Below are 16,419 nucleotides of genomic sequence, written 5' to 3'. Positions count from 1 at the left end.
GTGCAGAGCTGCGGGACCGTGGTGGCCATCACCCTGGGGTCGGGTCCTACAGCATCCTCCTCTGCAAGCCCCAGGGAGAGGCAGTGGCCAGCGAGGGCCCCATATTTAGCAGCAGGTCACACGTCCACAGTCCTGGGGCACAGAGCAAGTCCCAGGCAGCAGCACCCAGGACACAGAACACTCCAAATCCAACACACCTCCGGCACAGAGCAGCAGCTCTCCCCTGGGTGCAGCAATCCCCTCTGCAACAGCTCGGCGGGGGAGCAGGGATGAGGGCAGCCGCTCTTCCCCTGGCTTGGCCTCAGGCACGCTGCCGCTGCGGGGTGGGACAGGCTCAGATCTGCGTGGTGTCCTGGCCTGCCGGCGCTGGCTGCAGCCCCTCCAGCTGGTGGAGGATGTCATGTATGCTGGGTCGCTCCTGGGGGTTCAGCGTCATCATGGACAAGAGCAGGCGCTGCAAGGCAGCCGAATACCTGGACGAAAGATGTAGGGGGGTGAGTCCCATGTGGTGCACAGCACAGGGAGCTGCCTGGGAGCAGGGTCACCCTCCCCAGCCACTCACCTGGTCGTGGTGGGCACGACAATGGGGTTCTGCACTGCCAGAGCCACGCTGTCGCCCTTCTGGAAGATGGCGTCATAGGGGCCCTCCCCAAACATCATGCAGTACAGCACACAGCCTAGGGACTGGAGTGCGGTGGGGTCAGGGCAGCCCCCGCAGTGGTGGGATGGGGACCGGGGGGCTGGATCCTTACCCAGATATCTGTGCGCTCGTCTATGACACACTGGCTCGGCACCGTGAAAAGCTCGGGGGCACGGTACGAGATGGTGCAGCGCTGGGCAGCCCAGTCCTGCAGAGAGGAAGGTGAGGGTGGGGATGAAGGGCTCAGGGCAGGGACGGGCTGGTGGGGTGATGTCCTAGGGCACCCACCTGCACAGCCATGGCCTTCCGAGGGCTGTTGACTTCGATGCGAGCTTGGTTCATTGAGCCCAGGTCCATCAGCACAGGCCGATCATCTTCATCCAGCAGCACGTTGGTGGGCTTGAGATCCCTGTGGGAATAGATGTCACCGAATGCCCACTGGGCCCCTTGCCAACCTCCCCAGCCGAGGCTGTCGGCCCCTGACCTGTGCGCATAGCCCTTGCTGTGGATGGCTTGCAGCCCGCAGCAGATGCCATGGAGGATGAGGAGGATCCGCTGCTCCGGCATGAAGGTCCCTTTCTCCCGCAGTGCTTGCACCTCGCTCCAGAGGGTCCCCCCCTGGCAAATGGAAGCAGCCGGTTGCCACTGGTGCTCCTGACAGCAAAGGGGTGGGGGCAGCCAGGGGAGCCCCCCTCACCTTCACGTAGGGCAGGAGGAGCCAGGCTTCGTGCTTGGTGCCCTTCTCCACCATGCAGTGGGCCACCAGGCGCAGGATGTTGGGGTGGTCAAAGAGGCCATGCATCTCCACCTCGTGCAGGGCGGCCTGGCGGTCCTCCTTGTCATGGCACAGGATGCGCTTCAGGGCATAAAAGCGCCCGTCCCGCAGCCCCTCCACCAGGTCCACATAGCTGAAGCCCCTGTGAGAAGCCAAGCACGGCACAGGCTGGGTGTCACACTGTTGTGGCGCCTGCGTCAGGGTCTTGTGCCCAGCCCCAACTTTGAGGGAAGGGGCAGAGGGCAGCAGGTGCCTGCATGCCTCTCCATGGGAACCTCTCAGGCATGCATGTCCCCCCCACCTTAGGAGCCCCTGTTAGGCACCAAAGCAGCCCCCCTGTGCATGAACAACCCCACTGGACCAATCACCCTCAGTCCCGTGCGTCCAAGCACCCACTCCTGGCTATGACTGACCCCTGCAACCCAGCATGAGAATCCTCCTCTGTGCATTTGCTCAAGCGTCTCGCCCCCCATGCTCAAATATTTCCCCTATGCCCAAGCACTGCCTGTGCTCAAGCATCTCCCCCCCATGCCTGAGCATCACACACACACACACATAAGCATACCCCCCACCTGAGCATCACCCCCATACCCAAGCATCCTCCTATGCCCAAACTTCCCCTATGCCTAAGCATCACTCCCACGCCCAAGCATCACCTCCACCCGAGTGTTCCCCCATGCCCGAACATCCCCTATGCCTGAGCATCACCCCCATGCCCGAGCACCCCCCCCATGCCCGAGCACCCCCCATGCCCCAGCATCCCCTCCACGCCCGAGCATCCCCTCCACGCCCGAGCATTCGCCCCATGCCCGAGTAAACCCCACGCACAAGCCCGCCGCACGCACCCCCCCGCCCATGCCCGAGCGTCCCCCCCCATGCTCGAGCGTCCCCCCCACGCCCGAGCACCCCTTATGCCCAAGCATCCCCCCGTGCCCGCGGACACCCCCCCCCCCCGCCCGAGCCCCCCCGTGCCCCAGCCCCGCCGCGGACCCCTCTGCCAGGCGGTGGAGCAGCAGGTACCGCTCGCCCCCCAGGCTGACGGTGCCGCGGGAGCAGACGCACAGCGCCTGCCCCATCGCCCGCCCGCGTCATCGCCCGCCGCCGCGCGTCACCCGCCGCGTCACCCGCCGCGTCACCCACCGGGCGGAGTGTAGCAGCCTGCCCGGTGGCCGCTGCGGCCATGGCGGCGGTCCCACGCTCCCTCCTCTGGAGCGGGCTGCGGGTGGCGGGGAGCGGAGCCGGGCGGCGCCGAGCGCCGGGCTCGCCCCGCATTGTGACCGGGGTGGGACGCGGTGTCCCCGGCGCGGTGGCGTCCCCCGGCTGCGGGCGGTGGCGGTGGTAGCGGCAGCCCGCAGCCCCGCCGCTCTCCGGAGCTGGCCCCCGTGAGCCAAGCCCCTCGCCCGGGCGGGCAGGTCGGCGGTGCAGGGGACGGAGATGACGAGGCCACCCCAGTAAGGCTCGTCCCCGACGGCGTCACCCCCTCGCCCTGCCCTGCGGCACCTCCCCGACACCGCCGTCACCAGCTCTGTCACCGGGCTCCGGCCCTCGGTCCAGGGACGTTTTCCTTCAGGCAACAGCAGCATCGCCCCCTCCCCCTGCCCCCCCCCCCCCCCCCCCCCTCCCGGGGGTCTATAACCCATCACCACCGCTCAAGTGGGCTGAGTTTCCCCGAAGGCGTTTTGTCTGGTGGTGACACTTTTATGAGGCTCCTTGTCCCTCCACGTGTGTCACCCACCACCCCGAGGGGCACCGGGGATGCCATGGCCGCCGGCTCGGGCGGTGATGGGCTGCCTGCACCCCGTGCTGGGTGGGCTGCGAGGGGGCAGATGCGCAGCTGGCCCGGGTGCGGGGGGACAGGGCCGCCCACCCCCCAGCGGCGCTGCTGTCCCGGCTGCCTGCACTTAGGACCTGGAGGCAGCGGGCCGTGCTGGCGGAGAAGGATCATGTGATGGCGGTGTCCACGTCCCCCTTCGTCCCCCACCCCGGGCCTGCCGAGCGTCCAGCGAGGATGGGGCTGCTGGCTCTTGCCCTGCTGCTGGCGGCGGGGGTCCTGCACACGCAGGTTAGCGAACGCGGGTGGAAAGTTTGGGAGAAGCGCACGGGGCTGAGCTGCGAAGGATCCAGTGGGACGGCTCCGGGATCTGCCTTGCTTTCCTCCCCCGTGTCCTTGCCCTTCCTGCTGTTGGCTCCCTTCTGCTGCGCCCCGTGTCCCACTTGCGCTCCCAGCTCCCTACCTGCCCTCCCAGCACCTGTCCCCAGCAGCACCCACCCCCCAAAATGCCACCAGCTCAGCCGCAGGGTGTTCGATTAGTGAGGGGGGGCCATCAGGCGGTGCAAACGGCTGCCCTACTCGGCCCTCCTGCTCACCCAGGACAGCATGGTACCTGCCCCGTCCCTGCATGGAGGATGCGGAGGGTCTCCCGCGGGGAGGGTCCCCCCCCAGGAACCATCCCCCCATCAGTCCCTGTCCCAGGGAGCGCAGGAGGGTGTGGCTGGGCTCGGGGAGGGTCTGCAGCCCCGCAGCACTGCCTCGCTCCCACAGGCCTCCCCGCCGGCACGCTCCTTCCAGCTGGATTACGAGAAGGACTGCTTCCTCAAGGATGGTGCCCCTTTCCGCTACGTGTCGGGCAGCATCCACTACGCCCGCGTCCCGCGCCCTGCCTGGAGGGACCGGCTCCTCAAGATGCACATGAGCGGGCTCAGCGCCGTGCAGGTGTAAGCGACGGGGGCGGCCCCGACCTTGCACAGACCACAGCCGCCACGGCCCCTCGGGGTCTCTGGAGTCCCCAGAGTAGGGACAGAGGCAAGGGTGTTGTCTGATCACAGGGAGCGGGGACAGCCCTTGCACTGGGCTGACTGGGACCCCCAGGATGCCCCTGCCAGACACAAGCATGAGTCTGGGCTAGCCCCAGTTGCCATCCCCAGCTCAGGCTGGATGCCAGTTCCCAGCAGCAGAGGGACCAGCATGTGGGTTGGTTCCCTGTTGTGCCAGGGTGCCTTTAGCCCCCACGTGCTGATCTCCCCTCTTGCCCCAGCTATGTCCCCTGGAACTACCATGAGCCGCTGCCGGGGGTTTATGACTTTGCTGGGGACCGGGACGTGGAAGCCTTCCTGGACCTGACAGCTGAGCTGGGGCTTCTGGTCATCCTGCGGCCGGGGCCCTACATCTGTGCGGAGTGGGAGATGGTGAGAGCCCCCCAGCCTGGCCCAGAGGGGTGATGGGCAGCCCGGGAACAGCACAGTGGTGTTGGCCCTTCTGACTGGCACGCCGACGCTGGTGCCATGCCAGCTATGCCCAGGGTGCCTCGCTGCGGGGCACATGCTGCTCCAGTGCTGAGCGTTTGCATTGTGCTGGCTGGGTTTCGGCCACGTGCCAGCCCAGGCTGCTGAGCGGTTTCTCTGCCTTCCCTCTCTGCTGTGTGTGTTTCTCCAGGGCGGCCTGCCCGCCTGGCTGCTGTGGAAACCAGACATCGTCCTGCGCTCTTCCGACCCGGGTAAGCCTCAGCACGGGGCTCTGGCCACCATGTCCTTACAGCCTGGTGCCAGCCCTGGCATGCTGGTCTCTCTCCACGCGTATTCCAGTCCCTTCCATCCTCTTCTCCATCTTTTGGTAGCCCCATAGTTTGTCCTCCACCTCCACTTCCCCATCACACTTAGCCCTGCCCCGTCTGCTCCATCCTCCTCCTGGCAGGGCTGGCTGCGGGTGGGCTGGGGGGGGATGCTGCTGCCAAGCTGAGCTCCCCTCTGTCCCCCCAGCCTACCTGGCAGCTGTGGACTCCTGGCTCCATGTCCTGCTACCCAAAATCAAGCCACGCCTGTACCAGCATGGGGGAAACATCATCAGTGTGCAGGTAGGGTGCTGTGGTACCCAGCCCCCTGCCCTGCTCTGGGTTGTCTTTGGATGTGCCCCAAAAAGCCACCTGTATCCCCTACATCATGACCTCCTCTGGCACAACTCTTTGATCAATCCCTCCTGATCTCTGGACCTGGGCTTAAATCGAAGGGCTGGGACTTGGGTACTCGCCACCACCCCGGTTGTGGTTTGAAGGATAGTGGCAGAGATGGGGGCCTTGATGGGGCTGGAAGGTCATTCTCAGGATCCAGCTGGGGCCTGTCACGACATCTAATGATGTCAGGAGGGAAGGGGAGAGCTGAGTGCTGGTCCCAGTGGGTGGTGGGACCTATCTGCAGGCCTGCCACGCGCATGCTGGGTACCAGCCTCTGCCCTGCTCACAGGTGGAGAACGAGTATGGGAGCTACTATGCCTGCGACTATGGGTACCTGCGGCACCTGCTGGGCTCCTTTCGGGCGCTGCTGGGGAGCGAGGTGCTGCTCTTCACCACCGATGGCACGCGGGCAGAGGAGCTGCGCTGCGGCACGCTGCAGGGGCTCTACGCCACCATCGACTTTGGGCCAGGTACCCCTATGGGGGAGGAGAGGGGATGGGGGTCCCTGCTTTGTCCTGCTCCAATCTTGCTCCCTCCACCTCCGCAGGCTCCAATGTGACGGAGGCGTTTGGTGCCCAGCGCCGGGTCGAGCCGAAGGGGCCCTTGGTGAGCTTGGCATGGGCACCGTGGGGGGGGAACCACCTGTGGTGGCTTTGGGGAGGCAGAGGGGCTGGCGGGGGACAAGGCAAAGAGGGGGGCCAGGGCCAGGCTGCTGGTGAGCAGGGGGGATGTGGCTCACAGAGGGGTGCCAGGAGCCCCAGCTCCAGGCAGGTGACAGTCCCTTTCTCCCCCAGGTGAACTCGGAGTACTACACGGGCTGGCTGGACTACTGGGGAGAGGCACATGCCAGCACCAGCTCGGCGCAGGTGGCCCGGGGGCTGGAGGACATGCTGCAGCTGGGAGCCAGCGTCAACATGCAAGTAGCCAGCTGGCAGGGGGCACAGCTGGGGGGGGGGTGCAATGCCCTCCCCTCTGCCAGCACTGCAGTGGGCATTGCCGCTCGCCTTCATCCCCCAGGGCTTGGGCAGGGGGGAGGCAGGCAGGGCTGGGACTGCAGGTGCAGGAGGGAGGTGGGCAGCACCTGGTGAGCCCCCACTGGGTCTGTGGGGGTGCTAATGGGGGTCTCTGGGGTGTCCCGTAGGTACATGTTCCATGGGGGGACGAACTTTGCTTATTGGAGCGGTGAGTAAGGGCCCTGCTCTGGGGAGGAGGGGCACACTGCGGGACTGGGGGCTTTCCTTGGCAATCCCAGAGGAGCCTGCTTCAGGCTCCTGTTCTGTTCCACGTGGCAGGCTGACACATACTCAAGGGCCCCTGAACCCAAGTTTGGCCCCCCCGGGGACTCCTTTTGTCCCCAGGCAGGGGCCCTCAGTTCTGGGTCATGCCCCCGCTATTGCCTTCAGCCAGACTGGGGCTGGGGTCCATGCCCTGGGCTCTGCCAGAGCCCCTTCCTCCAGCTCCCATCACTTCCCTGGACAGGTGCTGACTTCAAGGACCAGTACAAACCAGTGACCACCAGTTATGACTATGATGCCCCCCTCTCGGAGGCGGGAGACCCCACCGAGAAGCTGTTTGCCATCCGCACAGTCATCAGCAAGGTGCTGAGCCTGGCAGGAGGAGGGGGACACCACTGCCTGTGCCAGGGAAGCGGGGACACAGAGGGACCTGGCAGGGCAGGGGACATCTCCCTGCTCACCCTGGGGCACAGCTGACAGTTTGCTGTTCAGTTCCAGCCCCTGCCAATCGGTCCGATGCCACCTGCCACTCCCAAGTATGCCTATGGCCGGGTGGCCCTGCGGAAGGTGAGTGCCTGCCCCGAGGGCTGTGCTGCCCTGCCTGGCACTGCCCGGCTGCCTAGTGCCCATCCCTGTCCTTGCAGTATGCCAACCTCCTGGACATCTTGGATGTGCTGTGCCCCTCCGGGCCCATCCAGAGCCAGTTCCCCCTAACCTTTGAGGCCATAAAGCAGGTGAGGCGCTGGGCACCGTGGGGGACCCTGAGGGAGATGTTTCTAGGCTTGTTTGCACTGTCCTGGCTCCGGGGTGGAGCAGCAGGGTTTGTCTCCAGACACATTTCCCTTTCTGTGCCGCTCTGCTGTGTCCTGCAGGCCCATGGCTTCGTGGTGTACCGCACACAGCTGCCCCGGGATGTCCTGGACCCAGCCACGCTGGGTGCTCCTCCCCACACCGTCTGCGACCGTGGCTACGTGATGCTGCAGAAGGTGAGGCTGCAGAAGCACACCCGTCCCGAGCCCAGCCTCTCAGGAGGGCCATGGGACCTGTCAGCAGCAGGACCCTGCCCTGCCGGGGGTCTCAGGGACAGCCAGGGTGCCAAGAGCCACACTGAGCCCTTGTGGGGTAGCCCTCTGTCCCCAACTTGGCCCCTCTGGGGGCAGAGGGCAGCCCTGTGCTGGTTCTGGAAGAGCAGGCAGCAGATGGAGTGCTGGCAGGCTGCCGGCAGCCACTGGGGCAGTGGGATGCAGGGATGGGGCAGCAGTGCTGACCCTGTGGCTGCAGGAGTACCAGGGGACGCTGGAGCGGGACGGGCAGACGGCGCTGCGTGTCACAGGCAGCGCAGGCGACACCTTGGATGTGCTCCTGGAGAACATGGGCAGGATCAGCTTCGGGGCCAACATCAGTGACTTCAAGGTGAGGGGAAAGGGCCCTGGGGCTCAGGAGGGGATTGCCTGGGCTCCTACATGGCCAAACACCCCCTTCTCCTGCCACCCACCACAGACCCCAGCCACGGCAGGGTCACCCCCAGCCCTGCTCCCTGGTCAGTCTCCCACCATCCCCTACGCTGGTTCTGGCAAACCCATGGGGACCAGGATGAGCCTGTGGGATTGGCACCCGTTTCCCAGTTACACTGCTGTGGCGGCCAGGGCTGTGCAGCCCCTCTGAGGGATCCCATCCCACCTCCACTGCTGTGGGTGGGACGTGCCCTGGGGAAGCCAAGCATCCTCCTGCCTCTGGCAGACCCTGCTGCCTCATTTTCCCTCCTGCTCCATCTCAGGGCTTGCTGGCAAACCTCTCCTTGGACTCCAGCCCTCTCAGGAACTGGCTGATCTACCCCCTGGCCATAGACACTGCCATCCAGCAGGGCTGGCCCCACGCTGCTCCACCAAAATCAAACAGCAGGGGCAGGGCAGGGCCAGCCTTCTACACCGGGACCTTCGAGACCCCTGGCATCACCTGGGACACCTTCGTGAAGTTCCCCGGTTGGAGCAAGGTAAGGTGGCGCACAGCCGGGAGCAGGGGTGAGGGTGGAGAGGGGCACAGCTCAGTCCCATCTCCATCTTCCAGGGCCAGCTGTGGATAAATGGCTTCAACCTGGGCCGGTACTGGCCCCGCCGCGGGCCCCAGCAGACCCTCTTTGTGCCTGGCTCTGTGCTGCATGTTGGCCGCCCCAACAACATCACAGTGCTGGAGCTGGAGGGGGCACCCACCACCCCCTTCCTGCTCTTTCTCGACCGACCCCTTTTCAACAGGACCCTCAGCCTCAGCACCGTGTCCACAGAATAAACGCAGGGCTGTTGGGCACCAGCATCGCCTCTCACTGGGGCCGTGGAGATGGCAGGGGGCTGGTGAAGCTCACGAGCCAGTGGAGGGGCTGCAGGGCCCTAGGAAAGGGGCACACATCCTGGCATGGACATCCAGAGCTTCTGCCCCCCTCTGGGGCCAGGCAGGGTCTGTGCTAAGGAGAAAGGGGCTCAGACTTGAGCTTGTTTTGCACATTAATCCCAAATAGTTCCAGTGCTCATACTGACGCACCCTACGCCTAGGGGGTCAAGGCACCTCTTTATTGACAATGCAGGCAGAGGAGGTAGTTGCTAACACGATACAGCTGAGATGCTGATGGTGACCAGGAGAGGAGAGGGCAAAGCACAGCCCTGAGGGTGCCCACAGGCAAGGTGCAGGTAGCTCAGGGCTGCTGGCTCCAGGTATGTCAGGATCTGTCCCACCACCACAGGCAGCAGCCTACGAGGTAGCCATGAGAAAAGCCAGCAGCAGGACGCCTGCCTGGAGCCAGGCCATGAAACAGTCCTGGCACCTCACACGAGCACATGAGGACCTCCCAGCTGTAATGTCCTCAGAGTCACCACCCAGAGTGACATTCATGCCCAGAGCCTTGACAGAGTTGTCCCAGAGAGCGAGATGGCCAGCTCAGTCCCTCCGACCAGCGCTGCTCCACAGGCTCTCCTTCACTGCACAGCCAGTGCTCAGCTGTGTCTCCACCACATCGGTCCTTGGCAGGTGACAGCAGGCCCCAGCCCTACGTGTGGCCAGCCCGGGCCCGGCGGTGGGTTTGCAGGCAGGCCGTGGAGCAGAAGGAGAAGTCGAGGTAATGGAAAGGGCTCCGGCCCAGCAGGGACTCTCCACAAAGCCAGCAGCGGCTGCAGCAAAGAGCAGAGGTTGCCCTGAGCGAGGGGGACACTCACGAGGTTAGAGGAGGAGACGAGTCACTGCCTGGGCTGTGACCCGAGACACCAGCAGTATGGGGGAGCCAGAGCTCCCCTGGTCCTACAGGGCTGATGTGCTCACCCAGGAGCCTGGCCAGGACACAGTCCCTGGAGGCAATGCTGCATGGGAGCATTTTGTGTGAGGCATTTTGAGGCAGGCCGAACGTGGGGGAATTTGGCCCCATACAGACTTGTAAAGCCCCTGCCCAGATCAGCACAGGCAGGGCTGGCTGCCCACAAGCCTCTGGGGTGGCACAGGGAAGGAACGTGGCAGGTGGGGTCAGGGACAGGGGCACAGGAGTGGCTGGGTTTGGCTGCCAGTGGACCAAGTCATCCTTTCCAAAATACTTCTTGGGGGTAGAGCAAGAGAGGGAGAAAGCTTTTACACAGTCACTACTGGGAATCGAGTGGACAGAAATAGCTTTAGACTGGAAATGAGAACTGGAGCAAGAAGGGCAGGGAACAGCTGTGCTGACGTGGGAGAGTGTGTCTGCGGAGCTGCGCTGCTGGGGCTGTTACCTGATGTTGGCAAAAGTTGTGCCGGTGTCCTGCAGCTGCGCAGCCAGCCTCCGCTCGGCAGCCAGGGCCCTCTGGGGAGCAGAGACATCTCAGCCCCACCAGCCCCTGCGAGCTGCTGTGCCCAGAGCCCACCGCATCAGCACTGCCCCAGCCAGGCCGAATCCTCTTCCCCACGCACGGCCTCACCTTCTCCCTGTCAGACAGGGCTGCAAACCGCTGCTTCTCGCCCTGCTCCTGCTCCCAGCGCTGCCGCTCCTCCCGCTGCGCCTGCTCCCGCTGCTTCCGCTGGGCCTTCTGGGCCCGCTTCTTCTCCAGCTTCTTGGCCTCCATCTCCTGCGTCAGGGGTCCCGGCACCTGAGGGCAGAGGGCAGCCGGCATCTCCCACTGAGCCAGGGGCAACGGCACAAGTGAGCGAGGGGCTCTGTGCTCTGGGGTCCCCTAGCTCCCCAAAGGCAAGGGCAGGCACCCACCTTGGCACGGCTGTAGTCGTATTTGTCCGGATGGTCCACCATGAACTTGCGGAAGGCGTTGCGGGTTGGTTTGTCAGCAGAGACGCAGTAGGGGGTCCTGTCCTGCCTGTCTCTGCAGGACATGGAAGAGCAGCTCGCCCTGCCACTTACCTGCCTACGTCCCACCGGGCTGCGAGCGCAGCAACTTCGCAGGGATGTCCAGTGGGTACAACAGGCCAGGGTATCGCAGCCAAGGAGGGGAAAGTTGCTTATCCCTACACCAGAATCCCCCAAATCCTCCCCTTGCATCTCAAATACCCTGCAAAGCGTGGTCTCACCCTTACCCTCTGAACTGTCTACCAATAAACCCAGGAGCACTTTGAGGCAGTGCTGCTGTGCCAGACCGGGCAGGCAGAGAGAACGATGGTTCAGCTCTTGGGCCTCCCATAACAAACCCAGATGTTCTGGCTGGGAGGGACCAACCCCAGGAGAAACCTAGCACCAGTCTCCCGTGGCTGAGACAGGAGGGAGCTGCTGGGCTCCTACAGCAGGAGCTGTGATCGTCAACTGCTGGGCACCCTGCGGCCATACCTGAGGGCAGGGTCCGCCCCCGCCTCCAGCAGCAGGCACACAGCCTCGGCCTTCCCTGCCCGCGCCGCCACGTGAAGCAGAGTGCAGCCACGCTCATCCACGGGCTGGTTGAGCAGGGAGCGGGGCATATCCAGGGGCTGTGCGCCCTCCCCATCCTTGCTGTCCCCTGGCAGGTCCCCACTCTCTGGCACACCCAGGAGGTGCCGCAGCGCCCCCACATCCCCTGTTTTGCAGGCGGTGAACAGGGCATCGCGGAGCTGGGTCTGAGGGTCTCCTACGAGGGAAGAACAGGAGGGGAGGCTGATGGCTCCCTGGGCAGAACGGTGCTCTGGTCCGACTAGGAAACACACAGAGCACAGCTAAAGCATTGTCCTGCTAGCTGGATTTGGGCACTGCAGGATCTCCAGCACCTTCAGTCTGTGACAACTTGCCACGGCATTGCTGGGCGCTGTTGGCAGCAGCTGAGCCCTCTCCTGAAATGAGGTGCACTCCAATCCCCCCCAACACACCTGGCTTAGCCAGGTGCTGCCTGCCCCTGGTTTAGAGCTACTGCTCCAAACACACAGCCACTCAAAGGCATGTGGCTGCACTACAGCCATCCCACCCCCAGCTGCTCTGGACACCTAGGTGACAACGTGCTCTTCACCCCACTGCAAAGCCACCAGCTAATGGGGCAGGCATCCAGCTGGCCCAGCTCCCGACCCCACTTACCTCCATCGCCCCAGGGCAGGGGCTCAGCCCCAGCCTCCCCCTGCAGCTCCGTCACCAGCTCCAGGCTGGGCTGCCCACGGCATGCCGTCTCTTCAGCACAGGGCCCTGCACAGGGAGCACACGGTGAGGAAGAGGGCCAGGGCCAGCCTGCACCCCAGCCATGGCAGTCCCTTCCCCGATGCCTTCCTACACTGTGCCTGGCCAGTTCATCCCCCTCACCTCTTTCCACCTTCTTGTCCTTCTTTTTCCTCCTTTTGCGGTTTCGCTTGGGCATCACTTCGAACTCCCGGAGGTCCAAGGTGCCCAGTGTTACTTCTACAGTCTCCAGTTCCCCTGCAGGGTTTTCCTCCTCCTCTTCCTCCTCCTCTTCTGGGGCTGAGGGGGGTGATAAGACAGGGGCTGAGGCCCCACACACAGCACGAATCACTCTGGGCTCTCAGCCAAGCACACCCTACACTTCTCCTGCCCAGCATGAGGACACACGCTGCAGATCCCCACTGCAGTGCCAGGCCCCGTCACAGGACTGCAAATCTCATCCTGCACCATAACAGCAGACTGCTTGCTCCATGGCTCAGCTCACCACTTGCGTCCTCCTGCAGGGGATCCACCTCTGCTTTCTGCCGCCTCTTCTGCCAGCCCTTCCGGGGGGACCCAGTGATGTCCTCCAGTGGCGTGTCCTTCCCTGGGCAGCAAGTGTGCTCCTGTCATTGCCGGGGGACAGGGAGCACCCCACGTCTCCAGGAACTGAGTGCTGGAGAACTGGCACCTCAACCCCTAACACGTACAGGACGACACAAGAGATCACGTTACCCCCACCCGCTCTGTCCCACAGGGGCGCCAGGGCTGGCCCGACTCACCGTACACCTGCAGGCTGGCCAGCGTGGCGTGGACTCGCAGCACCTCTCGCAGGGTGGCCCTGCGGGTGCTGAGGGGGATGTGGCAGATGCGAGGGTCCCCCTGGCTGAGGGGTGGGTTCCTGCCGCCAAAGAGCAGTGCACGGTTGTGGCGTGGGGCCCGGAGGAAGATGCGCTGAGCTTCCTTCAGGTGCTGGGCCCAGGCTGCCAGCAGGTCCTGAATATCCTGGGGAGGAAGAGGAGACACCATGGGGTCCTGAGCACACCGTGGGAGCACAGGCAGGTCTGGAGCAGGGACAGACCCAAGACAGGGCAGCCTCAATCGGGCCCTGAGCCCCCTCCGGAGCTCACACCCCACCCACGCCCTCCAGCAGCGGTATGGTACCACCCCACGGAGCCAGCCATGACCACGTCTCCCTGCCGAAAAACAGGGCCCAGCCCCACCTTGAGCAGCGCAGCCTCGTTGTAACGCCGCAGGGAGGCTCCTGCCGACCTGGGTGCTGACCCCGGGGTTTGGGCATCCCGTAGACCCTGGGCTGTGCCCCGCCGGGCTCGCACCGTGTAGCGGTGGAAGGTCTTGTGCTCCTGCACCTGGGGGCTGTGGAGAGGGGCAAGCATGAGCAACAGGGCCCCACGCATGAAGAGGGGGCGAGCCGATGCTCCTGGGACCCCAGAGGGCTTGTGGCTCCCCCCTGGCGCCCTAGGGGTTAATAATTCTCTTGCAGCACAACCGGGCTTAGCCAGCTCTCAAGCAAAGACTAGGAGCTGCGGGTGCCCAGGGCGTGGTAAGCACTGTGATGGAGGAGTAGGGAGGGGATGGCCATCCAGTGCCAAGCCCCACATGTCCTTCCTCAGAGGGGCAACCCCAGCTCTGTCCCCCTGTACTCACCCCCGGAACACAGCTCCTGCGAAGTGCCCGCCGCCCATCATCAGCACGACCCAGCACGTGCTCGCACCAAGGCTCTGCAGTGATGCCATCAGCTCCGCTGGTTCCTCACTGCCACCCTGAGACACAGACACCTCTGCTAGCACCCACAGGGTCACCTCATCACCTCTTGCTGTCCCCTGGCACAGGGACCAGCCCTTCTGCTGGCACCAGAAGCAGGTTTCTGGCAGCACCCTAGAGCCAAAAACCAGGCCACCAGCAAGGCTCTGACCTGGCACTAGAGACCACTGTTCTCATCATGGGACATGAGGGACTGTCAGGCAGATGTCTACACCCCAGTGTCACCTGCCTTCTCTGGGGTCCCTCTCCCAACAAGCCGGCCTGTGACTTGCCTTCCCGGTGCCCAGCACACAGCGGTAGGCGGAGATGAGCTGGCCCTTTGCATTCCGGAGCAGCACCTTGTGGGATCGGGGGATCGGGGGTGTCCCGGGGCTGCCTCTGGCAGAAGGCAGCAACTCCGAGTCACTGCTTGCATCAGAGCTCTCCGAATCAGACCCAGAGATGCTGGAAACATCACCTGCAAGAGAAAGAAAATGGAGCAGGGCAAACATTAACCAACAGCTTCCCCAAAGCTTTGGAGGTGGCTCCAAGGGACAGCCCATAAAGCCAAAAATGTCCTGTCCCATACCCAATGTATCACAAGGGGGCTGTGGGCTGGGGAGATGGCGTTCGGCACTCTAGATCCCCAGGTATGCATAGGCATGGCTCAGGTAGAACACTCCCTTCTCCCTTTAACATGTCAGCAGGGCTCAGGAGCAGTGCTGGACCCCCAGGAGATCAAGGTCACAATAAAGGGCCCCTGAGCTGGCAGAGGTAGGCTGGGGCTTCATTCCTGGACAGAACAGCCCCAGCAAGACCACTGACGGCCTCTGGGCTCTGCTGGGGGCAGCCCCATTCCCCACCTGCACGGGTCTTCTCCTCAAACACTTCTACTGGCACCGCCCGGCGCCCCAGGAGTCGCTGCTTCAGGTTGAAGCGGTGCCAGTCAAGATGGTAGTGCTCAGTCTGTGGAGGGAAGAGGTATGAGCCAGCAGAGTCTTGGCAGTCCATGGACCACCAAAGGCCCTGAGGTGACAGACCCCAAGGGCTAAACTGAGGCTGAGTGATCCCAACTGGAAGACCGTGGTACATTAAGGAGTTACCTACGCAACAGTTAACCTGCACGGACACAGGCCTGTGCTGCACATACCAGTAACCGGCATTTTAAGCAATAATATGCAGGGTCTGAGTTCCAGATCCCAATAGGACGGGGAGAGTGGAGCTCTGGGAAGCAGCCAGCACTAGGCTGCACCGCACTGGGGCTGAGCCTCCACAGCAGGACCCAGGCAGCCATGCCAGCCCTCCTCCCACCTCACGCTGGCTGCTTGGCCCCGCTCACCTGCTCCTCCCGGCTGCCAAACGCCTGCCCGCAGGTCGAGCAGCCCATCCGCTCCGGCACCTCAGGGACCCCGTGGGCCTTTTTCTCGCTGCTGGCAGCCGTGGGATTTTCTGGAAGAAGAAGGAAGGGTTGTGGACTCCCCAGGCTGCACTGCCGGGAGTGGGGCCTCCGGGGTCTCTTCCCAGCCACCCAAAAAGCCCTGTGGCTGTAAGAGCTTCGGGGACCTTGTGGTGACACGGAGGAAAGCTCATTTAACCCACTCACAAAGCCCCAGGGCGGCCACCCAAGCCGTGTTGGGGGCAAAGCTCCTTTTTTGTGGCTTGGGGCTGGCAGACGCCAGCTGGCCAAATCCTCCCCGCCCCGCTGCCCCCGCGGAGCCCCACGCACCGCGGCTCCCCGGTGCCGGCTCGGTGGCCCACGCATCTGCAGCGACTCCGGTGACAAGGGTCAGCCCGCACAGGAGGACGGGGTCCTGGGTGGCCTCGAAAAGGGACCTGCTCTCCGGGGCCGGCATCGCTCCTGCTCCCAGCAGAAGGGACAGCGTCTGAGCCACGGGCCTGGCCCCAGGGGTGGCGGGAACGACCCGCCGGTGACCGGACGGGCCCCCGCCCCGCCCCGGGGCCCCTTCTCCCCGCCTACCCTGGATCCCCCCGGGGTCCCCGCCCCAAGGGCCCACCCTTCTCCCTCCACCCGAGCCCTCCCTGCGGCAGGGACCCTCCCGCGCCCGCTGCCCCCGGGATCCCCCCCCCCCCCCCGCCGTTAGTCCCCCGGCGCCGTTACCCCCGGGATTCCCCCCGTCCAGCCGTTATCCCCGCGATCCCCCACCCCGTCCCGAAGCTGCTACCCCCATGATTCCCCACCCCCCACCCCCTCCTTCCCCTCCGGTAACGGCGGCGCGCGCCCCGCCACTCACGTGCGGCAGCGGCCGCCCCGGCCCGGAAGAGCCCCTCAGCTGCCGAACGTCACATCCTCTCCGCCTACGGGCCGCCGCTAGGCTCAACCCACCCTCCCGCCCTCCTGTCTTCCCATTGGCCGTCCCCCCCGTTCCGCCCCGCGGCTGCCATTGGGCGTCGTGGCCGCCAGTCGCGAAGTGGGCGGGGCGGGGGCCGAACGGGCCGGGCCGGGCCTGGGGCCGGGGCCGGGGCCGGGG

General features: G+C 64.8%; 3 protein-coding genes across 8 annotated transcripts; 1 reads left to right on the top strand and 2 right to left on the bottom strand.

The window, feature by feature from the left end:
* Positions 1–301: 301 nt before the first annotated feature.
* STK16 (serine/threonine kinase 16) lies at positions 302–2,507 on the bottom strand. Of its 4 annotated transcripts, none has more exons than XM_086465440.1 (7): positions 2,359–2,507; positions 1,338–1,557; positions 1,125–1,258; positions 929–1,049; positions 753–848; positions 563–684; positions 302–473 (listed from the first exon to the last, which is right to left on the bottom strand). In XM_086465440.1, exons 1-7 carry the CDS (start codon positions 2,505–2,507, stop codon positions 335–337), a joined length of 981 nt encoding a protein of 326 aa, XP_086321566.1. In that variant the 3' UTR covers positions 302–334. The 4 variants fall into 4 exon arrangements, with proteins under 4 accessions (XP_086321566.1, XP_086321567.1, XP_086321568.1 ...); XM_086465441.1 differs by having other exon boundaries at positions 2,406–2,491; XM_086465442.1 differs by lacking the exon at positions 753–848 and having other exon boundaries at positions 2,406–2,491.
* Positions 2,508–3,360: 853 nt separating this feature from the next.
* On the top strand, positions 3,361–8,883 carry GLB1L (galactosidase beta 1 like). Of its 2 annotated transcripts, XM_086465437.1 has the most exons (17): positions 3,361–3,477; positions 3,958–4,130; positions 4,451–4,601; positions 4,849–4,909; positions 5,172–5,266; positions 5,652–5,832; positions 5,910–5,968; positions 6,157–6,305; positions 6,337–6,395; positions 6,500–6,544; positions 6,842–6,960; positions 7,090–7,164; positions 7,242–7,331; positions 7,470–7,583; positions 7,879–8,010; positions 8,375–8,590; positions 8,665–8,883. In XM_086465437.1, the coding sequence occupies exons 1-17, from the start codon at positions 3,364–3,366 to the stop codon at positions 8,881–8,883; spliced, it is 2,052 nt and encodes a 683-aa protein (XP_086321563.1). In that variant the 5' UTR covers positions 3,361–3,363. The 2 variants fall into 2 exon arrangements, with proteins under 2 accessions (XP_086321563.1, XP_086321564.1); XM_086465438.1 differs by lacking the exon at positions 6,337–6,395 and having other exon boundaries at positions 6,157–6,278; positions 6,504–6,544.
* A 235-nt stretch (positions 8,884–9,118) lies between these two features.
* ANKZF1 (ankyrin repeat and zinc finger peptidyl tRNA hydrolase 1) lies at positions 9,119–15,783 on the bottom strand. 2 transcript variants are annotated; one of them, XM_086465436.1, is made up of 15 exons: positions 15,657–15,783; positions 15,270–15,379; positions 14,794–14,896; positions 14,224–14,408; positions 13,835–13,950; positions 13,390–13,543; positions 12,949–13,171; positions 12,672–12,773; positions 12,311–12,490; positions 12,092–12,196; positions 11,381–11,654; positions 10,811–10,922; positions 10,527–10,694; positions 10,341–10,393; positions 9,119–9,755 (listed from the first exon to the last, which is right to left on the bottom strand). In XM_086465436.1, exons 1-15 carry the CDS (start codon positions 15,781–15,783, stop codon positions 9,635–9,637), a joined length of 2,133 nt encoding a protein of 710 aa, XP_086321562.1. In that variant the 3' UTR covers positions 9,119–9,634. The 2 variants fall into 2 exon arrangements, with proteins under 2 accessions (XP_086321562.1, XP_086321561.1); XM_086465435.1 differs by having other exon boundaries at positions 10,341–10,411; positions 12,092–12,179; positions 12,282–12,466.
* Between the last annotated feature and the right edge of the window lie 636 nt (positions 15,784–16,419).

This window comes from Leptosomus discolor, chromosome 5 (assembly GCF_034619465.1).
Source record: "Leptosomus discolor isolate bLepDis1 chromosome 5, bLepDis1.hap2, whole genome shotgun sequence".
Classification (NCBI taxonomy): domain Eukaryota; kingdom Metazoa; phylum Chordata; class Aves; order Leptosomiformes; family Leptosomidae; genus Leptosomus; species Leptosomus discolor.
This window is presented reverse-complemented; position numbering and strand designations above follow the sequence as displayed.

Bases quoted from the DNA above. Each gene is read 5' to 3' on its own strand.
- STK16 (XM_086465440.1), bottom strand. From the start codon at position 2,507: ATGACGCGGGCGGGCGATGGGGCAGGCGCTGTGCGTCTGCTCCCGCGG. The intron at 849-928 runs GTGGGTGCCCTA...TCCTCTCTGCAG, and splicing joins GGAAGGCCATGGCTGTGCAG to GACTGGGCTGCCCAGCGCTG. The intron at 685-752 runs GTAAGGATCCAG...ACCGCACTCCAG, and splicing joins ACGAGCGCACAGATATCTGG to TCCCTAGGCTGTGTGCTGTA.
- GLB1L (XM_086465437.1), top strand. From the start codon at position 3,364: ATGGCGGTGTCCACGTCCCCCTTCGTCCCCCACCCCGGGCCTGCCGAG. The intron at 6,396-6,499 runs AGGCAGGCAGGG...CTGGGGTGTCCC, and splicing joins CCAGGGCTTGGGCAGGGGGG to GTAGGTACATGTTCCATGGG. The intron at 6,545-6,841 runs GTGAGTAAGGGC...TTCCCTGGACAG, and splicing joins GAACTTTGCTTATTGGAGCG to GTGCTGACTTCAAGGACCAG.
- ANKZF1 (XM_086465435.1), bottom strand. From the start codon at position 15,783: ATGCCGGCCCCGGAGAGCAGGTCCCTTTTCGAGGCCACCCAGGACCCC. The intron at 14,897-15,269 runs GTGAGCGGGGCC...TTCCCTCCACAG, and splicing joins TTGGCAGCCGGGAGGAGCAG to ACTGAGCACTACCATCTTGA. The intron at 12,467-12,671 runs GTGAGCTGAGCC...CACCCCCCTCAG, and splicing joins CCTGCAGGAGGACGCAAGTG to CCCCAGAAGAGGAGGAGGAA.